The 27,804-nt window shown below is 25.9% G+C and overlaps 2 protein-coding genes across 4 annotated transcripts; both read right to left on the bottom strand.

Moving 5' to 3' along the window:
• On the bottom strand, positions 1-27,804 carry LOC122272432 (zinc finger protein ZIPIC). Of its 3 annotated transcripts, none has more exons than XR_015435577.1 (5): positions 27,369-27,804; positions 21,034-22,603; positions 18,908-19,204; positions 9,180-15,665; positions 1-6,887 (listed from the first exon to the last, which is right to left on the bottom strand). XR_015435577.1 is itself a non-coding variant. In XM_087168054.1 (5 exons), the coding sequence occupies exons 2-4, from the start codon at positions 21,050-21,052 to the stop codon at positions 15,460-15,462; spliced, it is 522 nt and encodes a 173-aa protein (XP_087024180.1). In that variant the 5' UTR covers positions 21,053-22,603; positions 27,369-27,804; the 3' UTR covers positions 1-12,415; positions 15,457-15,459. The 3 variants fall into 3 exon arrangements, 2 of the variants coding, with proteins under 2 accessions (XP_087024180.1, XP_042912087.2); XM_087168054.1 differs by having other exon boundaries at positions 1-12,415; positions 15,457-15,665; XM_043056153.3 differs by having other exon boundaries at positions 1-15,665.
• On the bottom strand, positions 2,538-6,879 carry LOC147807246 (zinc finger X-chromosomal protein-like). Its single transcript, XM_087168841.1, has 3 exons — positions 6,717-6,879; positions 4,192-4,365; positions 2,538-2,755 (listed from the first exon to the last, which is right to left on the bottom strand). Exons 1-3 carry the CDS (start codon positions 6,877-6,879, stop codon positions 2,538-2,540), a joined length of 555 nt encoding a protein of 184 aa, XP_087024967.1.

Raw genomic sequence — 27,804 nt, 5'->3', positions numbered from 1 at the left:
TTCAATTAGTTTGAATGATTTATTAATTGCAAAATCATAAATAATTCAGGGTAATAGGAAACAACTAAAAACACATATAAAATACTAATTTTAATGCTTGAGATACGACAACTAAACACTTCATAACTAAATCTTTGCTCTGTCCATGTTTACAAATGAAATGTTTCATATTTAAATAAAAATAAGAGTAAAAAATTCAAACAAATGCTCTTGGAGATTATAGATTTCCTTCAGTATGATATATTTCAAAACATGGTACAATACACAACCCCACATTGCAGTCACGACACTCATATCTCGATTCCCGGCGCATCTTTTTACCATCATTTCTAATTAGTCTGGAACACACATAACACCTCCTGGTTGGGTTGATTTTTCTTTTCGTTTGTAAAATGTACCTGGGAAAATGTCTCCCTGTAAGGCGATCAGAATTAGATGGAGTAAGAGTAAGCACTGTCCCTTGCGAAAGAAAAGTATTGATATCTAGGGGAAAGAGATAAGAGATAAATTACATTTATTGCAATAGAGAGATCAATATCTTTGTTGCAATATTTCAAATTATAGTAATAAAAAATGCAAACAAAAAGTATTTGAAATAACAAAGAATGTTAACTATGATGTAACAAAGAATATGTCAATACTCCTTGTAAATAAAATAGGTGTCTCAAGGTTGCACAATTTTCCTACTCTCTACACTTTTCTTCTGATTGTTACCACGGAAACAATCTTGTTCTGTTTCAGTAAGAAGAGGGAACATACAGGTGAGAGAACTGATTGAAGAGTGGTAATCGAGCAAATAAAATTGTAGAGAGTGGAAAGTTGCATAACCTTAAGATGTATATTCTAATTACAAAGAGTATAGTAGGTTCAGAATGACCTGCCATTTTAGCCCTTTGTAGTAGTAGTTATTGAAGCCACCAGTTAGGATTCTGCCTTGTTTTGCCACTTGGCCTGTATTATGAAAACATTCAGTTACAAGAGATAATAACAGTAATAAAGACTTAAATAATTAAATTTACAAAAGTAAAACTATCAATCATGTTTGATTTATTTTATTTTAATACATAAATTCATTTCTGTAGTCACTGACATGGACCTAGAGATATCCAAAAGAGCCTCGTTCATTTTTTTTGTTAGCTTGTTTCTAGTTATAATTTTGTAATGTAATGAATTAATAAATGTGTTCCATAAGCTGAAGAAAAAAAAAACTTCATAATGGGAAATTATATAATAGTCAGATATAGTCATTTTTCCATAAAACTGTGAGGATATTATTATACATCAGCAGTTTGAAGTTAATAGCATTATTTTAATGTTATTAAGTGAAAATGCAATAATTATAGATATTTAAATCTAAACTATTAATACCCTTAAAAATGACACAGATATTAACTGAAGTTAGATAAAAAAACTGTTTTAATAACTCATTTTATGATTTTTTTTAAAGCTAAAATTGTCTTTTTTGTTTACTGTGTTGCCAACATTATTACAACATGTCTACTTAATGACATATTTAAATAAATTTTTTTTTTCCATTGAAACATAAATTCTCAGCTGTCTGGAACATCAAATATATTGATTTATAAAAAAAGAGTTAACAATGAATATTTCTATGCTTTAAAGCTAAAACAAGAAATTAAAATAATTCAAAATATTGAAAACCAAACATTTAACTTTCATAAAAAAACAGCAATAGACATTTTTGAACTAATGACATATTAATTTGATAAAAGCAATTTTTTGTCTAGTTCTTGAAAGTCAGACAATTCTCATAGATAAAAGTTAAGGCCATTCTTCACAGAGTTGATAATATTTTTGATAAATATTTATCTAAGACGTTATCGCATTAAACCACTTAAATGACCACTATATTTAGATATGAAGCTTATCTGGCACAGAGGCAGCAAATTTATTTTAAAGTGAGGAAAAATTAAAAACACTACCAACATGTAAAGAATCCAAATAATGGAAGATGAGATTGAAAAAAAAATCAAAACCTGTTTGATTGCCAGATAAAATTTGGAGATGTTTCTAGGTTGCCTTTCAACTCCAATCAATATTTTCAATCACTCAAACTAGTTGTTAACTTTTATCCTGCTTTACAGATTTTGATAGCCTTTTGGTTTATTTATTTTTTTACCTAAATATTAATTTGTGGATAGTTTTTTTTGTTGACAAATATTCTAAAAATATGTATTAAGGGCAGTACATTTTTAAAAATAAAATTTAATGATACATAAAACCTTTTATAATAAAATCTTAATTTCATAATAGTCAAATATTTTAAGAGAAAAAATATTACACTTATCCACTAAGTAGAAATACATGCATTTTTATTCTCAAATTGTATTATTTTATATGTGATAACAGAATAACAGGAATAAAATAAATTCGTTAAAAGACATGTAGTAGTACAGAATTGCTCATGTAAGTGTAATCTAGTTAGATATTCAGATAGGTAGGTTGTAATGAATTTTTACGCTTTTAAAAAGATTGAATTTGAGACATATCAACTAATTTCGATTCGTAATACAGGATTAACTCTTCAAATGTACAATATAGTGTTTCTTTAGATTTTCCTTTAGGGCAAACTTTTGACCACATATTTCGCAAGAATGAGGTCGTTCTCCAGTGTGGATGAGTTGGTGTCTCTTTAAAGATGAATTATAAGGTGTTACATATGAGCAGAGGGAACATGAATGTATAACAATGCCATACTTCTTTTTTCGAGCATTATTCATTGCAGCTTTTAGTCCTGAAGAAGAATGCACATAAAGAGATTAAAACAAGTCTTCAGACCATTAAGAGCATATAATAATATAAATATAAAACACTTGTACATCTTCAACTTTTTTTTTATCACAAGAAATCAATAATTCCAGGTCTTGCTCAAAACTTACTAACATATTTCATTAATAAAATCTGATTGTTAAAACTATTTTTAAAAAATTTAATTCTTACAATTTTAAAAACACAAAAGAAAGAACCATAAAAAAGTAGATGGCTAGAATTGTTTTCAAAACATTGGAATGCATTATTTATTGTAATTACATAAAAAAAGACATTCAGGTAATAAATAAGCGTATAATATACAATATAAAAGAAAAAATAATAAAAAAAAAATCCTTAATAAAAATATACTATATTATACTACTATAAATGTGAGTTCAACTTGAGCAAAACATATTTTATACATTATTATGTGTAATGACTAATAACCTGCATTGTCGATATTACTCATTATTTTAGACCAGTGCTTGTATATCTAAACATTTTTTTTCGAAAGACAAAAAAAAAATGTACTATCAAGTATTTTTATAAAATAAAATTAACAATGTAACTAAAATGTAAGAATATTTTTCTTATTTATCTGATACAGTGCTGGAAAAAGAATTTAAGCAAAAAATTGGTAAAAACGTCTATTTATTCAGCTAAATATTCCTGGTATTTTTGGTGTAAGTACCAATTAGAATCATTATAAAACTTCTTCAAAATAGTATCATTCTTTAAAAATTATTTTATTTACTAATGTTGATTATTATTTACTCCAGGTAGTTGTAGTACAATGATTTTATAAGCTGTTACTGGATTTTTTGAAAAAAATATTTGATTAGAATAGAATATTGAAGCTAATAAATTAATTAACGATACTTAAAGGGAACTAATCAGAACTTCTAATAAAAGATTAATAATTTATCAAAAAGGTATTTCAAATAAACTCATAATATTACTTTGAATTTGATTTTTGTGCAAATATGCAAAGGAAATATTGACAGTCGTTAGTTATTTTACCAGTATGAGCAAATTCAAGCACTTTCCAGTAAGTTACATGAAACTATGAGCAAAAGTAAAAGCGAGTGAATTTTTGATAATTATGATTTGTAACAATAGTGGCATTTTCGAAAAACATACTAATATTTCAACAGATTAATGAATTTTTAATTAAATTTTTATTGATAGTAGAAAAAAGTACAAAAAGAAGAAAGGAGAGTATAAAAACAAGAGAAAATTATATTAAAAGAATATGTATAATTATTATATAAATTTTTGCTATCAATGTACAGACACAAAGCTATTAATAACGAAAATCAGAATGATGAATTAAGTTTTTAAAAAGACATACTGTATATTAACATTTGATATGTGTTAAGTAATGTTTTTTGAGATTTTCTTTTAAAGCAAATGTTTTGCCACATATTTCACAACTATGAGGCTTTTCTCCAGTATGGGTAAGTTGATGCCTTTTTAAGTGGCCTTTATTTGCTGTTGTATAGGAACAAAGATAACATTTGTGGATGCTAGTTGATGTGCTTGCTTTTATTTCCTGGCAAAACTTTTCAATCAGGAAAGAATCAGGGACAAAACCTAAAAAAAAAAGTGTACAAATAGTATTTGAGTGAAAAATACATAATTAACCATTAAGAATTTCTTTTTTTTTCAATCAAGCAAATGAAACATAAAAACAGCCATGACTTCTTATTTTGAAAAGTTTTTATCACTTACAAGAAATAAATAATTATTTTAGCTTAGCTATGATTGAAATTGTGAGGAAATTATGAAGAGTATAGTTACGAAATATATAAGCGTGAGACTAAGAAAGCATCTCTTGCAAGAGCTAGTTTGTCGACCAAATTGGTCATGGAAATTAAGGCTCTACAATTTTGAGTACAACAGCATTAAGGGGATGCAGTGAGATTAGCAAAAGTATATTGGCTGTCTTTACTTCCTTGACAAACTAATATCTATGAATTTGAAGCTGGGTAGGTTTCAAGCTGCTGACATGAACAGAACTATGGTCCTTCACAACACCACTAATTCCATAACTATTGCATCGTCATGGCTCAACAGATAAATGTAAATTTCCAAATTAATAAAATTATTGCACAAATTAGTCATTATTAAACTTTGGTTACCCATAATTGCAAGACCTTGAAATAAAAATATTAAAAGCAAACAATAAGTTACAAAAAATATAATATACATACATAAAGGAAGAAACTGGGTATGAAAGAGTATTAAAAAGAGTATTGCCAAAAGAGTATTATGAATGACAAAAAGCAATAAAAAGAATCAATTTATGACTTTATTTTACTAATCTTCATTAGATGGCTACAATGCCAGATGAGCTATTTAAAAGATCACAAAACAACAAGCTATCCCCCTATAAGAGTATATTGCTTCAATTCTTTTGCATCATATTCCCTAAACTTTTTTTTAAAGGCACAAGGATATTGCACAGTTTAAACTTGCTCAATAATCTTGAGAACATTATTTTAAGTAAACTATCTTACTATTCACACGCCTGCACTGATCCCAATACTGACTTTTTTTTTTAATTTTCAGGCCCATTGCTTGGTACTCTTCACACTTATTCTTTATCTACTCTGTATTGTGGAAAAGTCATAACTTTCTCCAGACTAAAAAAAAAAAAATCCTACTTTTACATAAAAATTAATATAACAATGGTGTAACAAACTTAAAGCTTTAAAATACTTTCAAACACATTCTATTATTTAAAAAATAGGTTTTATTATCATATTGTAAAGTCTGAAATTGAACATAAATGCTACCTGCTGAATTTGTTATAGGAAACCGTATTTTTCCCAGCATGCAAAAGATATGAAACAATCCACTCATTTTGGGAGGGAGTTAGAAATTGAAGGGCTAGTGCTAAACAGCTGTACCTACAACCTACTTGCCATGAGATAACTAGGCCATCCAAAATTGTACACATAGAACTGAACCAAATGAATGTTGAAAAGTATACATTTGCAAAAGGTTGATAAAATTATTTTTTATACTTGTATTTATCTAACATGTACCCCGTAAGGCTCTAATTAGCAATTAATCTAAGCAAATCTAAGCAATTAATTTAAGCAATATCTAAGCAAATTAATGAAAATTAAGCTTGTAAAGACAATTTTTTAAAATTCTTTTTAAATGATTTATAGCATCTTCTCTCCTTCTTAAAAAAATTAATTTGGTCTCAAGTGTGGATTTACTCTCAGTGGCGATAAAATTAGGATTTCAAAAGCTACAATTTCAGTTTTGCTTGCAAAAAATAATTTTTATAAAACAAAAAGATCAAAACTGGGAAATTATCAAGGATACATACTTTTTTATTTAGAAAAGTAAAGTAATAATGGAATTAAAAAGATTTTAAAGAAGTTAATTATAACTTATAAAATTAATTATAAAAAAAGATATCATTTCTAAAACTTGGCATATTTCTTTAAATTTAATTTTTATGTAAATCTGCAAAATAAATTTTTACAGTCATAAGTAATTTCACAAGTATTCATTCACAGAAATTCCAGTTATTTATATCAACTCAAGAATAAGAGCAAAAATCAACATGAGTGGTGTCATTAATATGATTCATGATAATAAAAAGAGATGCTAAAAAATAAAACTACTTCAACACTAGAATTATAATATTTAATTGATATTGTTAAAAAATGTAAGAAAAAAAGGAAAATAAACACATTTAACAAAGTAAAATTTACTGAAAATAAAGCTAAATAAATAAAAAATCAATTATCCAAATTTAACTTTGTCATATTGAGAATACATATAGTTCAAATTACAGACTAAAAGCATTTACAACAAAAACCAAAATTATGATTTAAGATTCTTAATAAAATAAAGTGCATATCAACATTTAGTATGTATAATATAATGTTTCTTAAGATTTTCTTTTAAAGAGAAGGCTTTGCCACATATTTCACAATGGTGAGGACGTTCTCCAGTATGAGTGAGTTGATGCCTTTTTAAATTAGATTTTAAGTAAGATGAATAAGTACACACAGAGCAGGAATGCATCTTTAGAGTAGTACAGTCAGCACTTGACATTGAACTAGGCTGTTCTTTAGGGGACATAACATAACCTGTATGTAGTTAAAGAAATACTTTTAATTAACAGTAGGAGTAGGTAGAAACAACTTTTTACATAAAAGTACTTTTTAAATTAAATAAATTAAAAGAAAAATAATATTTAAAAAGTATTGAACAAAATTAAAGTTTTTTTTGTTGTCAAACTTTGCATGCTGTTTCATTTATTTAAAAAATAAAAAGAATTAAAATTTAGAAAGCAGTGAATTGTCAACTCAATTCAGAGGTGTAAAAAGGAACTTCACTATTATTTATAAAGAATAAAGTTATTAAGAAAATAAATATAGTGAAACATTAATTAAAAATATACAATGGAACCTGTTAAAATGGTCACTTACTTAAGCTGATGTTAATAATCAAGTATCAATCAGGCAAAATAATTATAAATCCTCTTAATAAGTTGCTTACCTCAATAAGTGGACCATCTAATATTTGTCATAGATGGTCAACTAATAAAGGTTTCACTGTACAAATCAAAAATGTTTAAAACAAACTGAAATTTCTATATGCAACTTTTTTAAAAAGTTACATTTAGTCAATTAAATAAAAAAATCTAATAAAAATTATATTTATTAATTCACTACTCAATACACAACAAACACTGTCCAATATTACACAAACCAACAATATATTTTTTTAAAAAAAATCATTTTTAAATATTTAATCAATGCAAAAATATTATCTAATTTTAAAGCGACAATTAGTTTTGTTTTATCTGCAAAGTAAAATAGCAAATTAAGTACATACATATACAGAAAAATACTTGTAACAAAGTTTCTTCATAGTTTTCCTTCCAAAGCAAAGGTTGTTCTTAAATGGAAGACAAGAACATAATTACGAAAATGCATGTGAAATCATCCCTCTTTATTTTTTATGTTTGTTTTTAACATCAAACTATAATTTTTTTTGTTTGTTTCGAAAACATTATATAGTTTAAAAGCACTTTTTGCAGTAAATATACTTTATGACTATATTAATAAGCAAATTTTGGAAGTTAGTTCAAATATATTTCATATTAAAATTGCCTGAATAAAAAATATACAACATTTAACAACCTTCTATTTAAGAGTGCTTTCTGAAAGGTAATAATTTGTATCATATTTCAAGTAGAAGTTAATGCTTTATAAAACTTTAAATTATATATAATATTTACTTAAAAAAAAAAGAAAGTTTTTACTCTAAAACAAATATACAGTAAAGAGCACTTTTCATAAAGAAAAGTACTTCACAATTATAATTTGTACACTGTGTAAAATTTGAAAGCTTATATTAATATATCTCATTATGAAATTATTTGAACAAAAAATATACTTCAATTTAAGCAACTTTTTATTTAACTGCGCTAGATGTTTTTTGAAATTTAGTAGTTGGTAATATATTTGTAATAGAAGTTGTATCTTTAAAAAACTTTATAACTGTTTTAAATTAGACAAAATCTTTTTTTACATATTATCTAATTTGTTTAGAATACTAGTTACACTTCAGGTATCTTTCTTGCAAACCTATTGTATTTAGTACAAATAATTATTATAAATGTAATAATTAGGTATTAATAGTAAAATTTAAAATTGTTAGAACACTTGAATGATTTAATTAAAATAATTTTTTTAGTTTTTTTGCATCCCAAACATTTTTGTTTTTTCCATATTAGTAGGCAGATAAATTTTTTTGAATGCTTAAGAAAATTCAAAATTATTAGATAAAAGTATTCAGAGAAAAGTACATAGATTAGAAAAAGCCGTTTTGCAGAATTAAAATGAAAAAGAATTGAAACTGATATATAAGAGTGGAAAATCCCTAAGAATTCAATATTGCAAACTATTTCATAAATTTACAATCATGACAATAATATAAGTCTTCCGAGGCATTTTCAAAAAACTGAGGAAATTGGTATCCAAAATTTAAGTAATAAAAGAATGGACAAAGAAGCAAAGTGACGTTTGAAAAACGTAGATTTTTATAACCATACATTTAAATTATATAAAAAAGAAATTTGATGTAAGTCACTATATCAAGTAAACAATATTTTTCATTCTATTACAAAATTAAATATTTGGGATTTAAAAAAAAATATATAATGCTTAATAAATAAAAAAATTAAGAATATGAGATGTTAGAAAGCATTTTATAAAACTCTTGTTCAAAGTAAGTACTTATTTTTCACATTTAAAAAATGATGTGCAAGTACATATAAAGAAATAATTAATATAAAATGTGACGTGATTTTCCTTGAGTAATAATTATAAACAGACATTATAAAGAAATGATTTAATCAAAGTTAGTGCTACCTATAACAATGAATGGAAATTTTTATGTTGATTTTGAATGCACAAGTAAATGCTTTTTCAGATTTTCTTTCTGAGAAAAATGACGAAAACATATAAGGCAAGCATATGGTTTTTCTCCAGTATGTATGTACTCATGTTTTTTTAAGTTATATTTTTTTGAAGAAGCATATGAACAAAACCGACATAGGTGAAGCACAGGAGTTCCATTTGATTTCCTTGTCAAAGAAGAATGCATACCTATAAAATACATAGCATTTTTGACTTTTAAATGAAAATCTTTTAATCTTTACATAAAATGACAAGTTTTATAAAAGATTTAAACTTTGTTTAAAAACTATAAATTAAGATCTATCCATATTTAATAAAACAGAAAGCATTCAATCGGCATCTTTTAAAAAATAAACAAACCAATATTAAATATCAATTACGAGCTTGAACACGTAAAATATTATTTAGCTTGGTTCCTTTGAAAACATTTTAATTTAAGAGCACATTTGAGTTTCAAAAATAAAGCATTGTGCTTTTACTTCCCACACAAGCTGAAACCTATAGCTCTTAAGCTAGGTTAGTTTCAAGCCACTACTCAGGATCGGACCCTAGATCTTCATACCGATAGCTCAATTTTTAACAATAAATCATCGAGAGTTTTCAGTAGGGAGAAATTACTGATTTTAAAATTAGCTGATGGAAATTTTACTAGAAGACTATTATCTGGTTCCTGATTTATCATAAGGCTTGCATTCCTAATATTTTGAAAATATTTAATTTTCCCCTTAAAAATTGTTTCAAATATTTAACAATCAATAAATTAAATACATGCTTAAATTCAGAAATCTCTTAGGTTTCTGAATTTAAGCATGAATCATAACGTCATCATAATTCTCAAAAGTTATCAATCAATCAGAAGTATTTTTTACAGAAATAAGGTAATGTATGTTAGGTTCAAGGTCAAAAACAATGTGTACCCAACAGTCTTTTGCATAGAACATCTAGATTTATAAATAGAACCCGGTGCTTACTTGTTGTAATAGTTGAACAAATAAAGTACTTTAGTTTCAAAATAAAACTTATGATAAAACAGAACATATCTAGTCCACATACATGGAATTAGTTAAAATTATTTGTCCTTGCTGGAAATTCAGAAAAAAATTCAAATTCCTTTGCAATTTTTTTTATTATAAAACTTAAAAAAGAAGTTAAATGAAGTTTTAAATGGAAACTAGATTTAAAATTAAAAATAAACTAAGCATTCAGCATCAGTAACATTTAAAAAAAATAGGTGAATCTATTTTAAGTGCAATTATGAAAGAGTAAAAACATTGCTTTTTCAACACAAAACATTAAAATACAACACAAATCAAATCATTATGGAAAAAGGAACTTAAAGACATATGTTAATAATTACACAATAAAATTGATAAATTGAAGCTAGCTTTCAACAAATAAAAAAGAATAATTTATTTAAATAATTAATAAAATACATTTAAAGACATAACAAAGGTCTTATTTAGCAACATAAACATATGAATTATTAGAAAATTAAATAAAATTTATGAAACAGAAAAATTTAATCAACTATAAAGATGCTCAGGCCAACTTAATAACAAGTTCAAAAATAATGTTAAAGTTCAACATATGTTTAAGTGGCACATGACATAAATATTGCAATGTGAAAAAGATAAAATATAATGAAATAGGGTTTTCTTAAATCCATTAACTGGTACCTTTTTTTTAAAAAGTTTTTTTTACACATTTTATCTTTCATTATAGTAAAATTAAAGCCCTCTTACAATGTCTTCCGCAACAGCCAGGTCATGGTAGTTAAATCTCCACAATTTTGAGACTAACCGCATTATGGTAGCTTCGCAATTGACAATGTGCAACAACAGTCTTTATTTCAAACTGGTACCTATCAATTGGGAGGGGGGGGGGCTTCGAGCCCCTACCGTTCAGTGCATTAACTACTGAATCATCAGTTTTTTTCATAGCAGAACCTGGATTATCCTCACTTATCGGACAAGGTTGCGCTTACACGGATACATTTTCTAGGGGTAAAAATATTCAGAGTAAAATTAATTCAAATAGATAACTAATACAATGAAGTGAATTACAAAGTTCATTAACTTTTCTCTTCATTTTATAATTATAAAGAACCTTAAAAAGAAGCATGTTATCATCTAATAATAAAAACAAGTGCTTTTAAGTATTAACTTTTCAGGCATTCTAGTACTAAGTGGATTCTTAAAATGGATAGAAACTAAAAATAATTAGTTACCTGTACTTAAATGAACATTTCACTAATCCCTACTCACTTTTACTGGTTTAATAGCATGCTCTTGTTTAATCTCTAAAAAGTAATTTAAAAATGCAAATGAAGCCTTATACAAATTGAAAATTTTTGAAAATGATTGATCCATTTTGTGTTCCTACAAAAAAAATGTAACAACTGAACAACATTTTTGTAAATAACTTCTGTTTTACTTTAATAATAAAAGTATTTTGACAATTATTTTAAAAATACATATATCCGGGGGTGATTGTGAGCCCAAGTCCAAATTCCGTAAAATTTCTTGAGTTACAAAAAAAAAAAAATAGAAGTTTAAATTGAAAAAAATTTAAACAAGGTTTCTTTCCTTTTTCTCAATATTTCTTAGTTTACTTAAAATATATTTAAAATTTTACACATACCTATAGCATTTACACATACCAATGATGACCTGGAGAAGTAATTAAAATTTACAAATATGTCTTTCTTTCTTGAGTTTATGATTATAACAATTATTTACTGATAAAAAATGAATATTAATTATGAATATAAGCTTATAAAGTATCTCTCTGGCTCTCCCTTACAAACAAATAAAATAAACTGTGTTTTAAGTTCCACCTTTGAAAATTTGTTTTCCGGAAACTTCTGTGATCAATGATTTTTTTAAACGTCTGGACCTTCGATCTCCGGAAACTTCCGGATCACAGTTAGCAAAAAATCCGGAGCACAATCAGCCCTGTAAATCAAAAGTTACTTTAAAGCAACTTTGAATGAACACAAAGGTGCTTCTTTAGATTTTCTTTTTGAGAAAATCGACGAGTGCAATAATGACATCCAAATGGTCTTTCCCCAGTATGTATATATTCGTGTTTTTTTAAGTTAGTTTTAATAAAAGTTGAATAAGAACAAAAGTGGCAAGAGTGTAGAAGAGGCTTAGCTGGACATTTCCTTGAAAAGTATGATTGGAAACCTGAAAAATATACAATTTCTTTAATTTAAAATTGTAAAGTAATTCTAAGCAGAAATGTTTTCAACTCTTAATATTAAATAAATTCTATTTTCTTGAAGTGATTTATCATGTCACAAAACCAATTAAAACAAGATTAAGAAAACAATTTCAATTTGAGTAAGATGTTAAATAAAAATAATTTTCTCACTTCATATAATACCATGATAAAAACGAAAAATATTCAGAAAAAAAAAGCTTGTTAGAGAGTTTCAGAAAAGTATCCCTTCTCTTCTACGTAGAATCTAAGACCAAGTCCACTTCAAAAGAGCTCATTATATTTATTACTAAAATTTTAACATTTAAAGGACTCCACCAGAAAGGAAAATGATTCTATTTCCTCCATGTTGAATACAAAAAAGTACTTGAATGCAATTTCCTTATTAAGATAACTAATTAATATTATGGGACATTTCTGTTTCATTTCATTCAATGAAATTTGCTCAAATGAGTCTTGATATCAAATTTAATGGTTGTTAAGCAAAAAAATTTTTTTTAAAAACTTTTTCAAATAAAATACTTTACAAAACGAAAAATATTTTATAACATTGATTAATAACTTAACAAATAAGGAAAATGCATTCATATAATTCCTTCTTCGTCTGTTTTGTTAAACAGTTATTCACAAAAAAGCTCCAACATGAATGCATACAGGATGTCCCCTGATAAAGTCCTGTCTTGCCTTCATGTTTATCGAGTTCTATTTCAATCAAATTACAATTCTATATTCGTTTTATAAATGTAATTGCATTCATATAATTCTTTATTGCTCAACACTGGATAAGTAGAATCCCTCTGAAGATGTCTCTTAAATGGAACGAATAAAAAAAAAAAAAAAAAAAAAAAAGATAAAATTTTTTATGTGCCCAGAAGAAAATTTGTTCTAGTAATATTTATAAGAAACTAAATTTCATCTAATATATTTTTGTTCTTCTCTTTTTGGTTGCGGCTTAGCAGTTTTTATGTTTCCGTTTTAAGAAATTGCTGGCCAAACTATTAAAAGTCTGATTGGTTTAAATTTACTGAGGTATAAATCATTTTTATAATGACCATTGCTGTAAATCACTTATCGTGACCTATTCAAGCTTTTTATACAAATATTTCATCCATGAGATCTTGTTAAAATGCAATATTGCCAAATTTTTCCTTTTGAAAATATTTTACATAGCATGCTTTAAGTTGAATTTTGACGATCAAATAATATAACTTAAGCTAGGGCACTTATAAAATTAGAAGAAATTTATGGGTCATGATATCTTTTTACACAGTTAAACTTCTTTTGCAGTAAAAGGATATTCATAAGTTAGTTAGTTAAAAATAAATGCATTTAACTTAGGAAAAGAGACATTCATAGGAAACTTGGTTAATACTATAAAAAATAGAATATCAAAGATAAGTAAACATATATACAAACATGAATGATTTATGTATCAGTTTGATATACATTATTAAATATATACACATCCATTTATAATAAACATGGAAAAAATTATAAAAGGTAGATACTTTTAATTTAAACTTAAAGGGGGAATGAAAAGTTTACATTATTAAAAATTTGAAATGAGAAAAATACCCATTAATAAAGAAATAAAAAGATTAAAATTAGGCTGCATGAAATTCGTGTATTTAAAAATAAAATGAAACATATGTTGTTATCTGCAATCTTTCAATTCTTTATTAATTATTTTTTCTACTTAAAAGTAGTTCAATTTCTTCATCGACTCAATAGCCCTCTGTTCACGGTTCTATAAAATCATCTTTTATTATGTTATTCTTCTTGACAGGTATTCTTTACTTACTCTAATTGCTTTTTTATTCTGATGATTTTCACCTTTTCTAGCATAAGTATTCCATGACTTTCCTTTGACTATTTTACAAACTTTGCCTTCTTTTAAGACTTTTAAAAAAAATTTAACTCTTTAAGACATTTCAGATTTCTTTTGTATTAAGTTGCATAGATATAATTAGTGATCCTAGTATTTATAGTAAAATAACATTTAAATGAAGCTTACTAAGTCTAAAAAGAAAGTAATTTTAATAAGAAGTAAATTTAGATTAAACACATTATAATTTAATCGAAACAAGAAAGGATAAATAAAATAATTTTAGATAACTTAAAAAAAAAAAAAAAAAACGGAAATTATTATCAATGAAACAATTGCTTCACATCACAAGATTCTTAGATTACTCATGATTAACTATTCACTAACAAGATTAACTTAGAAAATTATATGTTGCCCATTAAAAGCAAAAATAAAACATATATTTTTCTGGGATAAATAAGTACTATCATCTATCTTTGTAAGCACCTGATGCACTTCGTAAGCTTCTGATGCTTTTTGCAGTTTTAGTAATATCTCAGAAGATAGCGTGTGTTCATAGATGTCAATTTCTCACATATGTATTTTATTTGGTGAAACAGTGATCTTGTTAAGCACCATTACAAATAAAAAAAACAAGTATCATCACCAGCGGAAAACAAGGAATGAATTTATTTATTGTTCATACTTGTTCAAATTAAAAGTAAGAGCTCAGATGCATGTGCTTACTTTATATTCAAAATCTTACATTGCTTTATATAATGCAGAAAAATAGTTACACTGCTTCAAAACCGAACAAATTTTTGCTCACGATCACATTTAACATACTTTGTATAAATGATAATACGTAACTTTAAATAAATGATAATACGTAATTATATTTTTCTTATTATGACAAATTTTGAAGGTTAAACACAATTGTTTAAAACTTTTAAAGCAATAAAAGTTTTTAAACAAAGGTTGAGAGATGCTCACAGGTCACAGACAGGGAAAAAAACCAAGGTTCTTTAAAATTACAGTTAGATGCTCTAACCATCATGAAAAAAAGTTTTATACCTTGACCAAGATGATATAGGAAACTTTAAGTAATAGCCGCGACAAACTCAGTATTTTTCTCAAAAATATTACAGCTTACTCGGTTGTTTATTTTACATATTTTCACTCAATACATAACAAACATCATACTTTTCACATAATTTTAAAATGCACCAAATAGTGCTTTTTAAGATTTTCTTTCAGAGCAAATCTTTGATTACACATATGGCAAGCATGTGGACGTTCTCCAGTATGCGTCAGTAAGTGTCTTTTGAGGTACCATCTGTAAGGTGACTTATAAGAACATAGTTGACAATCAAATGACTTGGTCTTTGCACGTTGAGAAATTTTATTAACTCCTAGAAAAATAAACTAGGCTTAGGAACAAAAAAGAAGTGTTCCATATATTATAGAACTAATATTATATTGGAGTAGAATGAAAGATAAAAAAATCACAAGTTATAATCAATTCCATTCATTTAAATCATAGCATGTTAATTTTCTTCTTTAGTTTTTTAGCTACTCATAAAGAAGTATATAGAGTGACCTTATTGATTTAACAATACTTTGTAACAAAATAAAACTTAATTTATAAGCATATAATTTTTTTCACAAATAAACCAATGGTACTAAGATATGGTATAAAAGAGTTTACCCTTATATCTTTAAAAGCAAAATTAAATTTTCTTTAAAAATGTCTGAAATAAATTTTAATTCAAAACATTTTAAAAATAAGAATACATGTAAGAAATGAACAGCAAAGTAATTTTTTAAATTTAATGTAGTATAACTCTGATTTAACATCACTAGTAAAATACGATTGCCTCTCTTAACTCTTCTTTGCTCGACTTCGCGTGGAGGTCGTCGGGCTACCAAAGGGGGGGGGGTGCCATCCCCTCTGCAGGGGGTCAAAATTGTGATGGCATGTCTTCGGATCATCCTCAGGGATGTTTCCCAGACCATCGCCAATAGCCCATTGAGCAGCTTAACTACAACAAGCCTCTTTTAACAATTTTCAGCTTGGTCTCTTTTTATTTTCTAAATATATAATGCAAAAAATTTCCAGTATTTAGAGTGTCTTCTAATAATATTTTCCTAAATGAATATCCTGAGTCATCTTTCACAAACTGTTAGCTCAAAATATTCACATAATGTCAAAATATTCACATAATGTCAACACATAAAAGACTGCATCATTAATGGTTTCAAAAGTGGTAGTTTTACATCAATTCAAACCCAAGGGAATATTGTCATCATTTCAGAACAAAATGCAGAGCTTGATACAGACTTTATGGCAATGTGATAGCGATCCGATGAATTGTGAATCAGTGCCAATTTCTATAGCTGAAATTATTGAATCAAGTCCTTATGAGGACTGTGAATCTTCAGCCACTATCATTTAATGAAGCAGAAGATATTGAAGATTTTCTTCCAAGGATTAGATTTCTCCAATAAAAAAAGTGGAAAAAGAGGGCCATTTCTAGTTAAAAGTAGGGACTTTGGAGTTACATTTATAGGTAACCCTTAACAGATCAAGAAGGCCATATAACACCATGGCACTTTTACTCACTACTTCCAATGTCAGACATATGACAGCAAAAGTGAATAATTTATTACTGTCATATTTACAATTAATTTAATTATAATTACATTTTGTGAGAACTTTAAATATTTCCAGATTGTTAAGGGCTAAAACTTTTTAATTTCACAATAAATGATTTAGTTAATGTTCTTAACATAAACACTGAAAAAAATCACTTGAATAGAATTCATTTAGGTGGTCAATAAGTTTCTTAACTTAGTAATTTATTTTCAAACAACACTAATTTTAGAAAATGTTCTAGATTGGCATTTGATCAAAACAAGTTTGAAATTTTACAAAAATTAAAAGATTTACAAAATAAAGATTAAATGAATCCGATTCTTGCATCAAATTTCTCAAAATATATTTAATACTGTATGCATTTAAGATTTGCCACAAAAATTGTGAAATAAATATTGAAAAAAAGTTAGAATTTTTTTTAAAGAATAGCTACATTTTTTAATGCTAAGAATTCCCATTTTTTACTGACTTCACCACATTTGTTCTAATTTTGCCTCTATAAAGTACCCATTATTAAGAGCTTTCTTCACTCTTTTAGATTATACACATTTAAAAAGTTCTAATTTCAATTACAGCTAAATATTTAAGTTGAAATAAACAGATCATTTTGTGAAAGACCTCACTATTTTAAACTTCTTCTAATTAATGAATTGTTAATACGCTTAAAATTATTTTAAATGTACAATTTAAAAGAATAAATTCAAATTTTGAAACAACTATTCTTAATCAGACAAGATTTGTTTTCTCTTCAAAAATAGTTAAGCACATGATCCTTTATAAAATTTCAATGTAGGAAATTTTAATGAATAATTTTAGATAGATAAACAGATCATTTGATTCAAGTCAAGTCATCAAAATGCAGAAACAACAAACAGGGTAAAATATATAAGACACAGCAATCATTTTTGTACATTTAGCGGATAGTTAGTCCCTAAGTCCAACCTACAAAATATTTGCAATTTTTAATTAAACTTTATGAGGGAAATCAGGTAAAAAAAAAAAATTCTGCAGAACCACAGAAGAACGGTATAACGACTGACCAGTTATTAAATATGAAGATCTGATTCTTCTTAACTCAAATGAAAAATCTTAGTGACATTTTGTTATTCACGATGTTTTCCTCCAATCCAACGAGCGCCGTTCTACTGTGCTTTTAGCAATTACACTAAAAGTTTACTAGCTTTGTACTTTTAGAAAAACCACAAAAATTTTGAGTTAAAGTAAAACACTTTTTTAACCCTTTCCTTCTTGCTCCTGATAAATGACGGGGTGAGTTTTTGCCCGCTATTTCTCGCTCCTGTGATATTGACGGGCTGGAGGTTTCAGTAGTAACTCGCCAATAAGAATAAAACTAATTCATTTCTTTTGCCCGGAAAACATTTTATTTCTCATTTTACACACCTGATGGCAGTACCTGAATATTTTTTAAGGTAATTGTAGATAGTTAGTTAATTTTAAACTAGTTGCAGCACTGAGCAAATATGTAATGCAAATACAAAAGAAAAAAAATAGGCACTTTTATGACCGTTTTCTTGAAAATTAACCGATCGTTAAGAGGTTAAAGAATGAAAATTAAAAACATTAAATATTTCAAACAAATGTTAATAAATTAGAATGATTGGTCTATCAAAGACAGCACAGTACGACACATATTATCAAGTAACATAATCGGTTTGATTACAAAGATTAAAATGAAAGAAATGACAAGCAGGATACAGACAAAAGTTTAATGAAACAAAGAGTTTGAGGAATACAAATATCAAGTATTCAGTAACAAAATATTTTAATACTAAATCAGAAGAAAAAAGTGCCATAGAAATAAAATTATGTGAGTAAAAGAAAAAGTTCGTTTCAGCAAATTTTTGAAATAATAATTTGTGCATAATAAATATATTTTGTATGGTATTTAGGAAAATTTATTCCAGATTAAAAAAACTCAGATAATAAAACATGAATTTTTTTAAAATTTAAATTATCATATATCTTTATGATTCTTACGATGAATATAATGAGAATACCAATGTGAGAACTTCAATGGGCATAAATCACATTCAAATGATTGATCGCCAGTGTGATAAATCATGTGAGTTTTTAAAGTTTCTTTATTGCTAAAAGACTTTCCACAAGAACTGCAAATTAATTGATTGTGGATTGCAATATGTTTCCTTATTTCAATGTAATGCCCAGATGAATAAGGACAAAGCAAGCATTCAAACTGTATCTTACTAAAATTCCCTAATGCTATATTGTCAATGTACTTCCGGTTTTCAATTTCTTTTTCTGTGTTTACTGAGCCTGTGGAGAAAAATATTTTAACATTACAAATGAAAAGCTAATAAATAGTAAAAATGAATGAACAGTAGAGATTGTTTTAAAAAAAATTACTCAGTAGGAAATAAAATAGCCTCTTCTAAAGAACTTATGAAGGTTGTAGTGTAAATAAACTATATTAAAATTATAATTTATAAAAAGCTAAAATTTTATGTTAAAAAAATTTGAATTAAAGAAAGAATTTTTGAAAGAAGGAGTATTTTAAGAGGAAAATACAGATAAAAAAGAGAGCAAAATTCATGCATATTATAACATGCAATCGAAATATTAAAAACACATTAAATGCATATTTTTACAATTTTTAAAAATGTCAACTCTGAACTTAGTTCATGGTAAGAAAATCAGTTTTACCTCAAATTATACAGTGAGGAAATTATTGTCCTTGACAGGGATAGTTTTTGTATATTATACGTAAAACTTTCATGTAGTAGTGAATTAGTGATGCGTTTTAAAAATATTCATTCCTTTTTTATCTAAAAGAAATAATACAATAAAAATATTTAAAGACAATTGAAATAAAACAGCAAGAGATAGAGAGCCTTTGGAAACTCATCTTATTGGGCTTGATAACCAAAAACTAGTATAAAAATTGTTTCTTAAAACAATTTTTCAGGACAATGCGCTCAATTCCTTAAAAGCTGGTGTAATGATCCTTCTACTAGATGGAATATTTCAAAAACTTATGCACCAATCTTATTAAAATTTTTAATATTGTTTTTAGATGAAATTGATTAGTGCAAATTAGGCCTTGGAACATTGAAAAATGTTGAGCATATGCTTAAAGTTTGATTACAAATTTTTTTCTATGTTAAAAAAAAGAAAATATGCTTTTTTTCCTTACTTTCAAAACCCATGTTAATCATTAAAGGGTTAAAATTAAATAGCTATATCCATAAGAATAATTTTAACTTCTGTATATATAGGAAATTGTTTAATTATAGCCATGAGTGCAAGTTGGAAAAAAGGCCAAGACTGAAAATTGTTTGACTGAAATACTTAATATACACAATACCCCCTCAATATATGCAAACTATCTAAGAAAGCTTTACCATAATACATCAAGTTTAAATACTGTACAAAAAATATTTATTCATCTGTCTCTTGAAAAAATAACAACAGAACATAAGAAAGTAGACCAATAACGTAGACCTAAAAAATATTTTTAAGGACAGAAAAAAAATAATTCCGATTTCCGTTTTCGAGTCAGTCTAGTTTCCGTCTTACTTCCGTCCGCGGACATCTTCGAAAGACGGAAATCCGTCCTGGGGACGGAAGACTTGCACCCATGATTATAGCAAATGTTTATAATTAATTTTACAGTATTAAAAACATAGAAAAACACTAGTGACCAAAAAGAATAGATGATTTTAAATTACGTTTTTAATACTCTTAATATATTTACCTATATTGCATAATTTGACCTATAATTTTTTCTTAAAAATAGAAGATTTTGCATTTTATCTTTGTTCAATTTCCCATTAATTGATTTTCTTTTGTAAATTTAATAATTTCAGAAGTAATACTTTGATAAATATTGGAAACATTATAAAGTAAGCATTGTTAAAAAGAGCTTCTAAATCTAAGATCACTACATTTTGATGCTAGCAGATTTTTATAGCAAATGTGAATAAGCACAAATTTTTTTTTAAATTTTAGTTATAAACTATGAAATTAAAATAATATAAAATAAAGTAATAAGAAAATTAGCAGTTATTTGAAATAATAGGCAGCTGAAAAAAGGGAAGAACACAAAAAGATAAATTCATACATTAAGATATACATTTCAAAATTACCCAATAGCTTAAGTGCCATAAGTGTTCAAGATGAGGGAGACAAAACTAAAATACACAGTTACATTAGTTCTCAAAATTCAAGACATGAAAAAAATCTTCCATTTACTAAGTATCAGCAAAATGATTTCTTGTTCAAGTTTTACATGTTTTTAACTTAGCTTAATTTAAATTGATGATGACTCACAAAATTCTTGTTTTTTATTTGTTGTAAAGATTAGGGGAGATTTTTTCTAATTATTGAAGAGTACAATTACTTCAGTCTCCAGGGCTAATGAGGTTCATGTGCAGTAGCTTAATATTATCTACCACTTTAAGCACATAATGTACATAAATTTAAACACAAATATGAACAACAGCCATAATTTCTAGATCCAGTTAAATCTAAAAGAACATTTTTGTAATTAGCTCAGTATTTGTTTAAAGTAGTGAGTTTTGATCTAGTTAAAATTATTGAAACATAACACTTTTGTTGAGAGTAATGGATAACATAAGAATTAGTGGGTTATATGTTTCTTGAATTTGAAGAATTACCTCTGTGTGAAAGAATAAGCTAAAAGATCTATTTATGTTTTGTTATCTTTTGTGTTTATTAGCAAGTCTGTTTGCATGTTGTGCATTTTTGTCATCACGTAAATTAAATGTGTTCATCCATTATTTCCAGCCAATTTCTTTAGAGTGAAAAATGAAAAAGTCTATTACAAAAAAAATCATAGTTGTAAATTAGAAGATTTTTAATTAGCTATGCTGTTATCACTTAATTCTTTAATAAGTAAAAGGGTATTTTTGTAATGATTTTCTTATTTATTTATGATAGGAAAGAGAGTTGATTTAGGTAAAATTCGTGAAGTGCAGAATTAACTATTTTAAAAAACTTTCAAGTCCAGTTTTCCATTAAATAGAGTAAAAAGTGTATAAATGTAATAATTTTAAAAATAATGAATTCTTTCAGAAAAACTAAAATATTTCAATAAAACAATACCTTTTACTTTATAAGAATATAAATAAAATGTACTGAATATTAGCATAGTTAATAACAGCAAAAACTAATTCTTTTAAACTTTCTCCTATAGGTTTCATACTATAAAAAGATTAAATAAAATAATCATGTTCAATAAATTTCATTACATATTAAATAAATATTTCTTTTTTTAAATGAAATAGTTCAATAATGATTTTTAAAATTAATTGTCTGAATTTTAAATTTACTGATCATAATGCGTCATTTGGTGCTTCATGCGAGAACACCTGTGTGCAAATTTCATTGGACAATAACGACAACTATATGGCTTTTCTCCAGAATGAAGAACCATATGCTGCTTTAAGCCATCTTTACGTTTGAAGCAACGATTACAAATAGCACACGAGAACGGACGATTCACAGTATGCAAAGAAAGATGTTTTTGGTACTTTTTATAGAATGGTGTACTGAAAGTACAATTCATTTCTGAACAAAAATACTCTTGTGTATACATAACTGTTGTTCCTAGATCTTTAACAGAAGCAGATTTTTCATGACCAATAGCTATGACTGTTACATCATCTACATCTATGTATTCTGGATCAGAAACCCCTATAAGAAATACAAATTTCGACATTATTTCTAATTGGCAGTTTGAATTAATTAATAAAAAAGACAATTAAAAAAATCAAAGTGAGAAATATATATATATATATATTTTTTTTATATTTGGAGAAGAACTTAATAGTTGCAAAAATGCTAACATTTATTTAAGAATATTTTGAGATAAATGAGAAATACAATTAGCTTCAATTTTTAATTTTCACATAGCGATTATGTTTTTAAGTTAAAAATTATCCAAGTGAGGTTTATCAATCCTCCAATGTGCCCCAATAAAAAACTGGTAAATCACAACAAAGAGCAAATATATGAAACGAAAATATGACGAATAAAAAGAGAGACTGTTGTAATAAATATAGTCAGACAGTTCTGAAAACTATCCTGACTAATATTTTATTTCAAGAACAAACACAAATGTATGTTTCTAACATTAAGCTTATAAACTTTTTATATCTTTTGATGGTTCTAATCAGTTCAATTTAGTTTTATAACAAATTTTAAACAAAACAGTCCATTATCAACGCATTCAATTACAATAGTGAACATAAAATATCAATTTGAAATAATATTAGGAATCAACCTTTCACACAATTGCTAAATTATCTTTTTGCGAATTAACATTTATTTGTTTTATTTAGTAAACCAAATTTGTAGTTGAAGTTGTAATGAATAAACAAGAAAAATTTAATAAGTTGGAATTTTATACTAATTGAATAAAAAACTATATCTATGCTAATACAAATTTTTTTTTAGCTCTTTTATTTATTTAAACGACAAATTTCAATGTAAAATTATATGTTTATTGCTAAAAAAAAAAGAAAAGAGTACTGATCACATGGGTTTGTCAACAAAGTGATCATGATGGGGCCTTAGTTAACCATATCAAACAAAAGTTAATAGAATTTTTGCTTTATAGTAATTACAGTAAAAAAATATATTCATTTTAGAATGCAAATAAGCATCTTTAGTATAATAAAAACATCTCAGTTTTATAATAAGATTTTGTCAAAATAAAAGCAAATAATTAAAAAGATATACTAAATGAATATAAAATACTAAAAATTGATGATGTTTAAAAAAGCTTTTATTTTTAAAGCCAAGTTTGAATTTTGTAGCATCTTTTAAAAGATGATAGAAGTTTCATCATATAAAATTTCCATAAACGGATTACAATAAGAAATCCATAACAAAATCTTGAACCTTCTCTTATTGCTTTAAGTAAAAGCTTCAACAAACTCATTTATTTCAAATTATTTAAGAAATTTTGCAAAAAATTTTTTAATAACATGTATCAAACTTAAAAAAAAATAAATAAATGTGTATATTATATACAATTTGAAATATATACATAAAATACAAATAATACTAAAACAATTAAACGAAAACAGTTAATATAAATTATCTCTCCAATGTGTAACAATATGTCTTTTCAAATTCCCTTTAATAGAAAACCGTTGACCACAAATAGAGCAAACATGAGGTCTTTCCCCAGTGTGAATTAAGAGATGTTTCTTTAAGTCTGCATTTGATAGAGCTGCATAAGAACAATCTAAACATTGGAATTTACGATCGGAATATTTCGATAGCCATTTGTCATAGTTTTTCTTCGTTTGAATATAAATCCCTAAAATGCAACAGAAATAATTAATGCGAGGCATACATTTTTTGGAAAAACACAATGCAAAATAATAACTACAAACAATAAAATAGATAGAAAAATATTAGACAAAAATTATCAAACAATCAAAGTGGTACATATTTTGAAAATGAAATATCAAAACTGAAATCAGAAGTATTTTTAAAAAATTTTTGAAAAATTATGTTTTTATTTTGCTTGCTTTCTTCTTTCTAAGATTTAAGTAGGGGTAAAAACACATATCTTTTAAAAGGAAATTTATATAAAAATTAACTATATCTTTGCATTTATAGCAATAAAAAAAATCCTCTGGATATTTTATTCTGCCAAATTAGTATTTTTTTAAAATTAAGTAAAAAGAATCAGTATAATTACATAAGAAGCAAAATTTAGGGTAAATGGAAAATCCTTAAAATTCCACAAGATCATTTTAGATGAAATTTGGCCAATGCAACTAAATTTCTATTTTGTTGCCTTCCTATTTTGAGGCATTTAACTTGAATTATGATAAAATAAAGTTCTTATTATTTTATAACATGAGGTTGCAGAATTTAAAGAATCTTAGAAGAATAAAAAAAATGAAAATAAATATATATACTTTCCAGTTTTATTTTGACAAACTTCGATTAAACAATTGATAAATCTCTAAATATTTCTATATCACATTTTAATTTGTAAAACTAATTTTATGTAATATTTTTTAGGACAGTTTATTATCATTTCTTTTTACTTCTCTTTTTTTTTATTATATATCTGGGTGAAAAAAGAAAACATATATATATATATATATATATATATATATATATATATATATATATATATATATATATATATATATATATATATATATATATATATATATATTATGTATCATTTCCTTTCCTTAAAAAATATTAATCATAATAATAGAAAAAAAAATACATGGCTGAATTTTTATCACTTTGAGTAGAAGCACAACTGTTAGCTTTAAACTAACTTCAGGGACACTCAGTGTAACATTTTTAGGCTCATGAAGTTTGCATTCAATTTTTCATATTTCACCAGTGTCCCATTTAGAGTCATAACAAAAACTCTTCATAATAAAAGTAAAAAAAAAATAAATAAAAAAATACTTGCATTCTATAGTTTAAATTACAAGAAAGCAATTTAACAAATGAAATAAATTTGATTTAAATAAAATGGCATAGGCTTTATAATAACAATAGAAAAAAAGTTTTTTGAACAGAAATTCCCTAATGTCATAAAGAATATCTGGGGAAAAATTCTCTAATTTGAAATATTTAAACTGAACAAAAGAAACAACTCATAGAAAAGTATTGATTAGATATTATACTTGTGGAGCTCATGTAGAAATAGTGGGATTGAAAAAGCCAAGTCTAATTGAAAACTTTGCATCTTCAATATTGCTGAATTCTTTCACACATCGAATATATGCTACAAGCTACGAAAAAGACATTTTAGAGAAATAATATATTTCAGCTTGACTACCCAAGTCAAAATTCCAGAAAATTTATTGAGTAAAAAAAAAAAGAAATGAAGTTTAAATCTAAAAATTAGAAAAAGATTTAAACAAGGTTTTTTCCTTTTTCTCAATATTTCTTAGTTTGCTTAAAATATATTTAAAATTTTACACATACCTATGATGACCTGGAGAAGTAATTGAAATTTACAAATATGTCTTTCTTGAATTTATGATTATAATAACTATTTACTGAATATTAATCTTGAATATAAGCAGCTTATAAAGAGGCTCCCTTACAAACAAATAAAATAAACTGTGTTTTTAAGTTCCACCTTTGAAAATTTGATTTCCGGAAAATTTTGTGATCAATGATTTTTTGAAACATCTGAACCTTCGATCTCCGGAAACTCGGATCACGGTTAGCGAAAAATCCGGATTTTTTCCGGAGCACAATCAGCCCTCCTACTGAAACAATTATTTATCAAACTCTACAATATCAATTCATTATCCTTGAGCTACAAACAATTTATGCATAAATAGATAAGTAAAAATTTAATTCATCACAATAAGGTGAAAAAGGTGATCAAAATAGTCATATAAGTGTACTTTTATTTAACATAATTAATAAAAAAAAACCTTGTCTACCTCTTATTACAAATTTTTTGAAACATCAACTCCTAGTTTGTTTACATCAATTAAAATTTTAAACAAGGCTTTAGGAAGAAAATACATAACTTTATTTGAATTCTAGTAATTAGGTGGAAAATATTCTTAAAAAACAAACAAACTATAAGCATTTTTTAGATTATAAATACATTGCATGTGAATTACTTTTGTTATAAAATCCATCAAAAATTAAGACAGAAATTTGAGTTATAACAATATTATTGTAACTAAATAAAAGTAAACTTCCCAAAAATTATTTATATCTTATTTAATAATATTTCATGAAAACAACAAATTCTGTAATCTTTAAAAACATTGATGAATCTGAAACAGAAAGCATCAGTATTTCCCCCCCCCCCTATTGATTTGAATCATTATAACTAGACTTACATTTTTTTTTTAAATACCAGGATGTGTTGCAAGTATTTATAAAATACTTAAATAAATTTGAAGATTTTATTGATAAGTGAATTATTATTAATTTAGACAAATAACTAATGCCACAAAAAGTAATGAATATACAATGGATGATTAATTATAATATGGCCAATGGTAATATTTTATTTATTGGTAGAAAACTAACCAAGAACTTTGCCCACAAAGGTAGGCTGTCCCAGAATTTGAAAAAACTGTTTTTATTTTTATTTAAAAAGGTCCAGCCCATTTGGGGTTTTTAATTTGTTACTTCTGAATCCCTAATGAAATTCAGGATTTGCTTCAACATGAAAGTTAAATATTTGGTAACTAAGTATTTAAAACTTGTTTTGTTGCAGTGTAACCAACCAGAGTCCTTTCAATTAATACAAAGCAAATGGTGTTAAAACTATGTTCTTGAAGGTATGTTGACTTTAAAACAGTATTATATATTTAAAAAATCGCAACTGTTGTATTTATGGATTCATGCATTAATTAAATGCATAGAAAATAAGTAGATTAAAAAAAAGAATTACGCAACTAAATTTTAAAAAAATGTATAGATATTAAATGAATACTTGTTAAATTTCTTTGGAAACATAGAGAAAGAGGTTTTATTATACAAGTGTAATTTGAAATTTCTCTTCACGTTTCTAAGTACAGAATATTTCCTGCTTTGATTATACTTAGCTTATTTTTTACAGTATAACAAAAAATTAAATTGCGATTAGAATTCATGAATAAAAAATTAACTTTACTACTATCCTAGCAAACAGAAATCATACAAATTAAAAATATCAATCGAAGATAAGCTGTTGTTGTTACCAACGTTTATGGGTGCCCATTTCTTTATAATTTAGTTCTTGCTGAATCCAAAAAGGACATTTTCCCTTGAAAGCCATATTTTTAAGGGAAGTAAGGCATATTTGATGATGCATTAATTTAAATTCAAGAATTTTCTCCCAAAGTTTTAAATTTATTTGCTTTCATGATTTTAAATCGTTTACTTGGGTT

This window comes from Parasteatoda tepidariorum, chromosome 7 (genome assembly GCF_982258835.1).
Source record: "Parasteatoda tepidariorum strain Cologne lab strain chromosome 7, Ptep-v5.0, whole genome shotgun sequence".
Taxonomy (NCBI): domain Eukaryota; kingdom Metazoa; phylum Arthropoda; class Arachnida; order Araneae; family Theridiidae; genus Parasteatoda; species Parasteatoda tepidariorum.
The sequence above is the reverse complement of the archived record's forward strand: the minus strand, read 5'-3'. Positions and strand labels throughout refer to the sequence as shown.

What these genes read in the sequence shown, in the direction of transcription:
- LOC147807246 (XM_087168841.1), bottom strand. Translation starts at nt 6,879, where the DNA reads ATGTCCCCTAAAGAACAGCCTAGTTCAATGTCAAGTGCTGACTGTACT. An exon ending in TCACCATTGTGAAATATGTG is followed by an intron (nt 4,366 to 6,716) that starts GCAAAGCCTTCT and finishes TTTTTTTTTTAG; the next exon opens with GTTTTGTCCCTGATTCTTTC. An exon ending in TCATAGTTGTGAAATATGTG is followed by an intron (nt 2,756 to 4,191) that starts GCAAAACATTTG and finishes ATTCTTCTTCAG; the next exon opens with GACTAAAAGCTGCAATGAAT.
- LOC122272432 (XM_043056153.3), bottom strand. An exon ending in GTATTCTCATTATATTCATC is followed by an intron (nt 15,666 to 18,907) that starts GTAAGAATCATA and finishes TTATTTTTCTAG; the next exon opens with GAGTTAATAAAATTTCTCAA.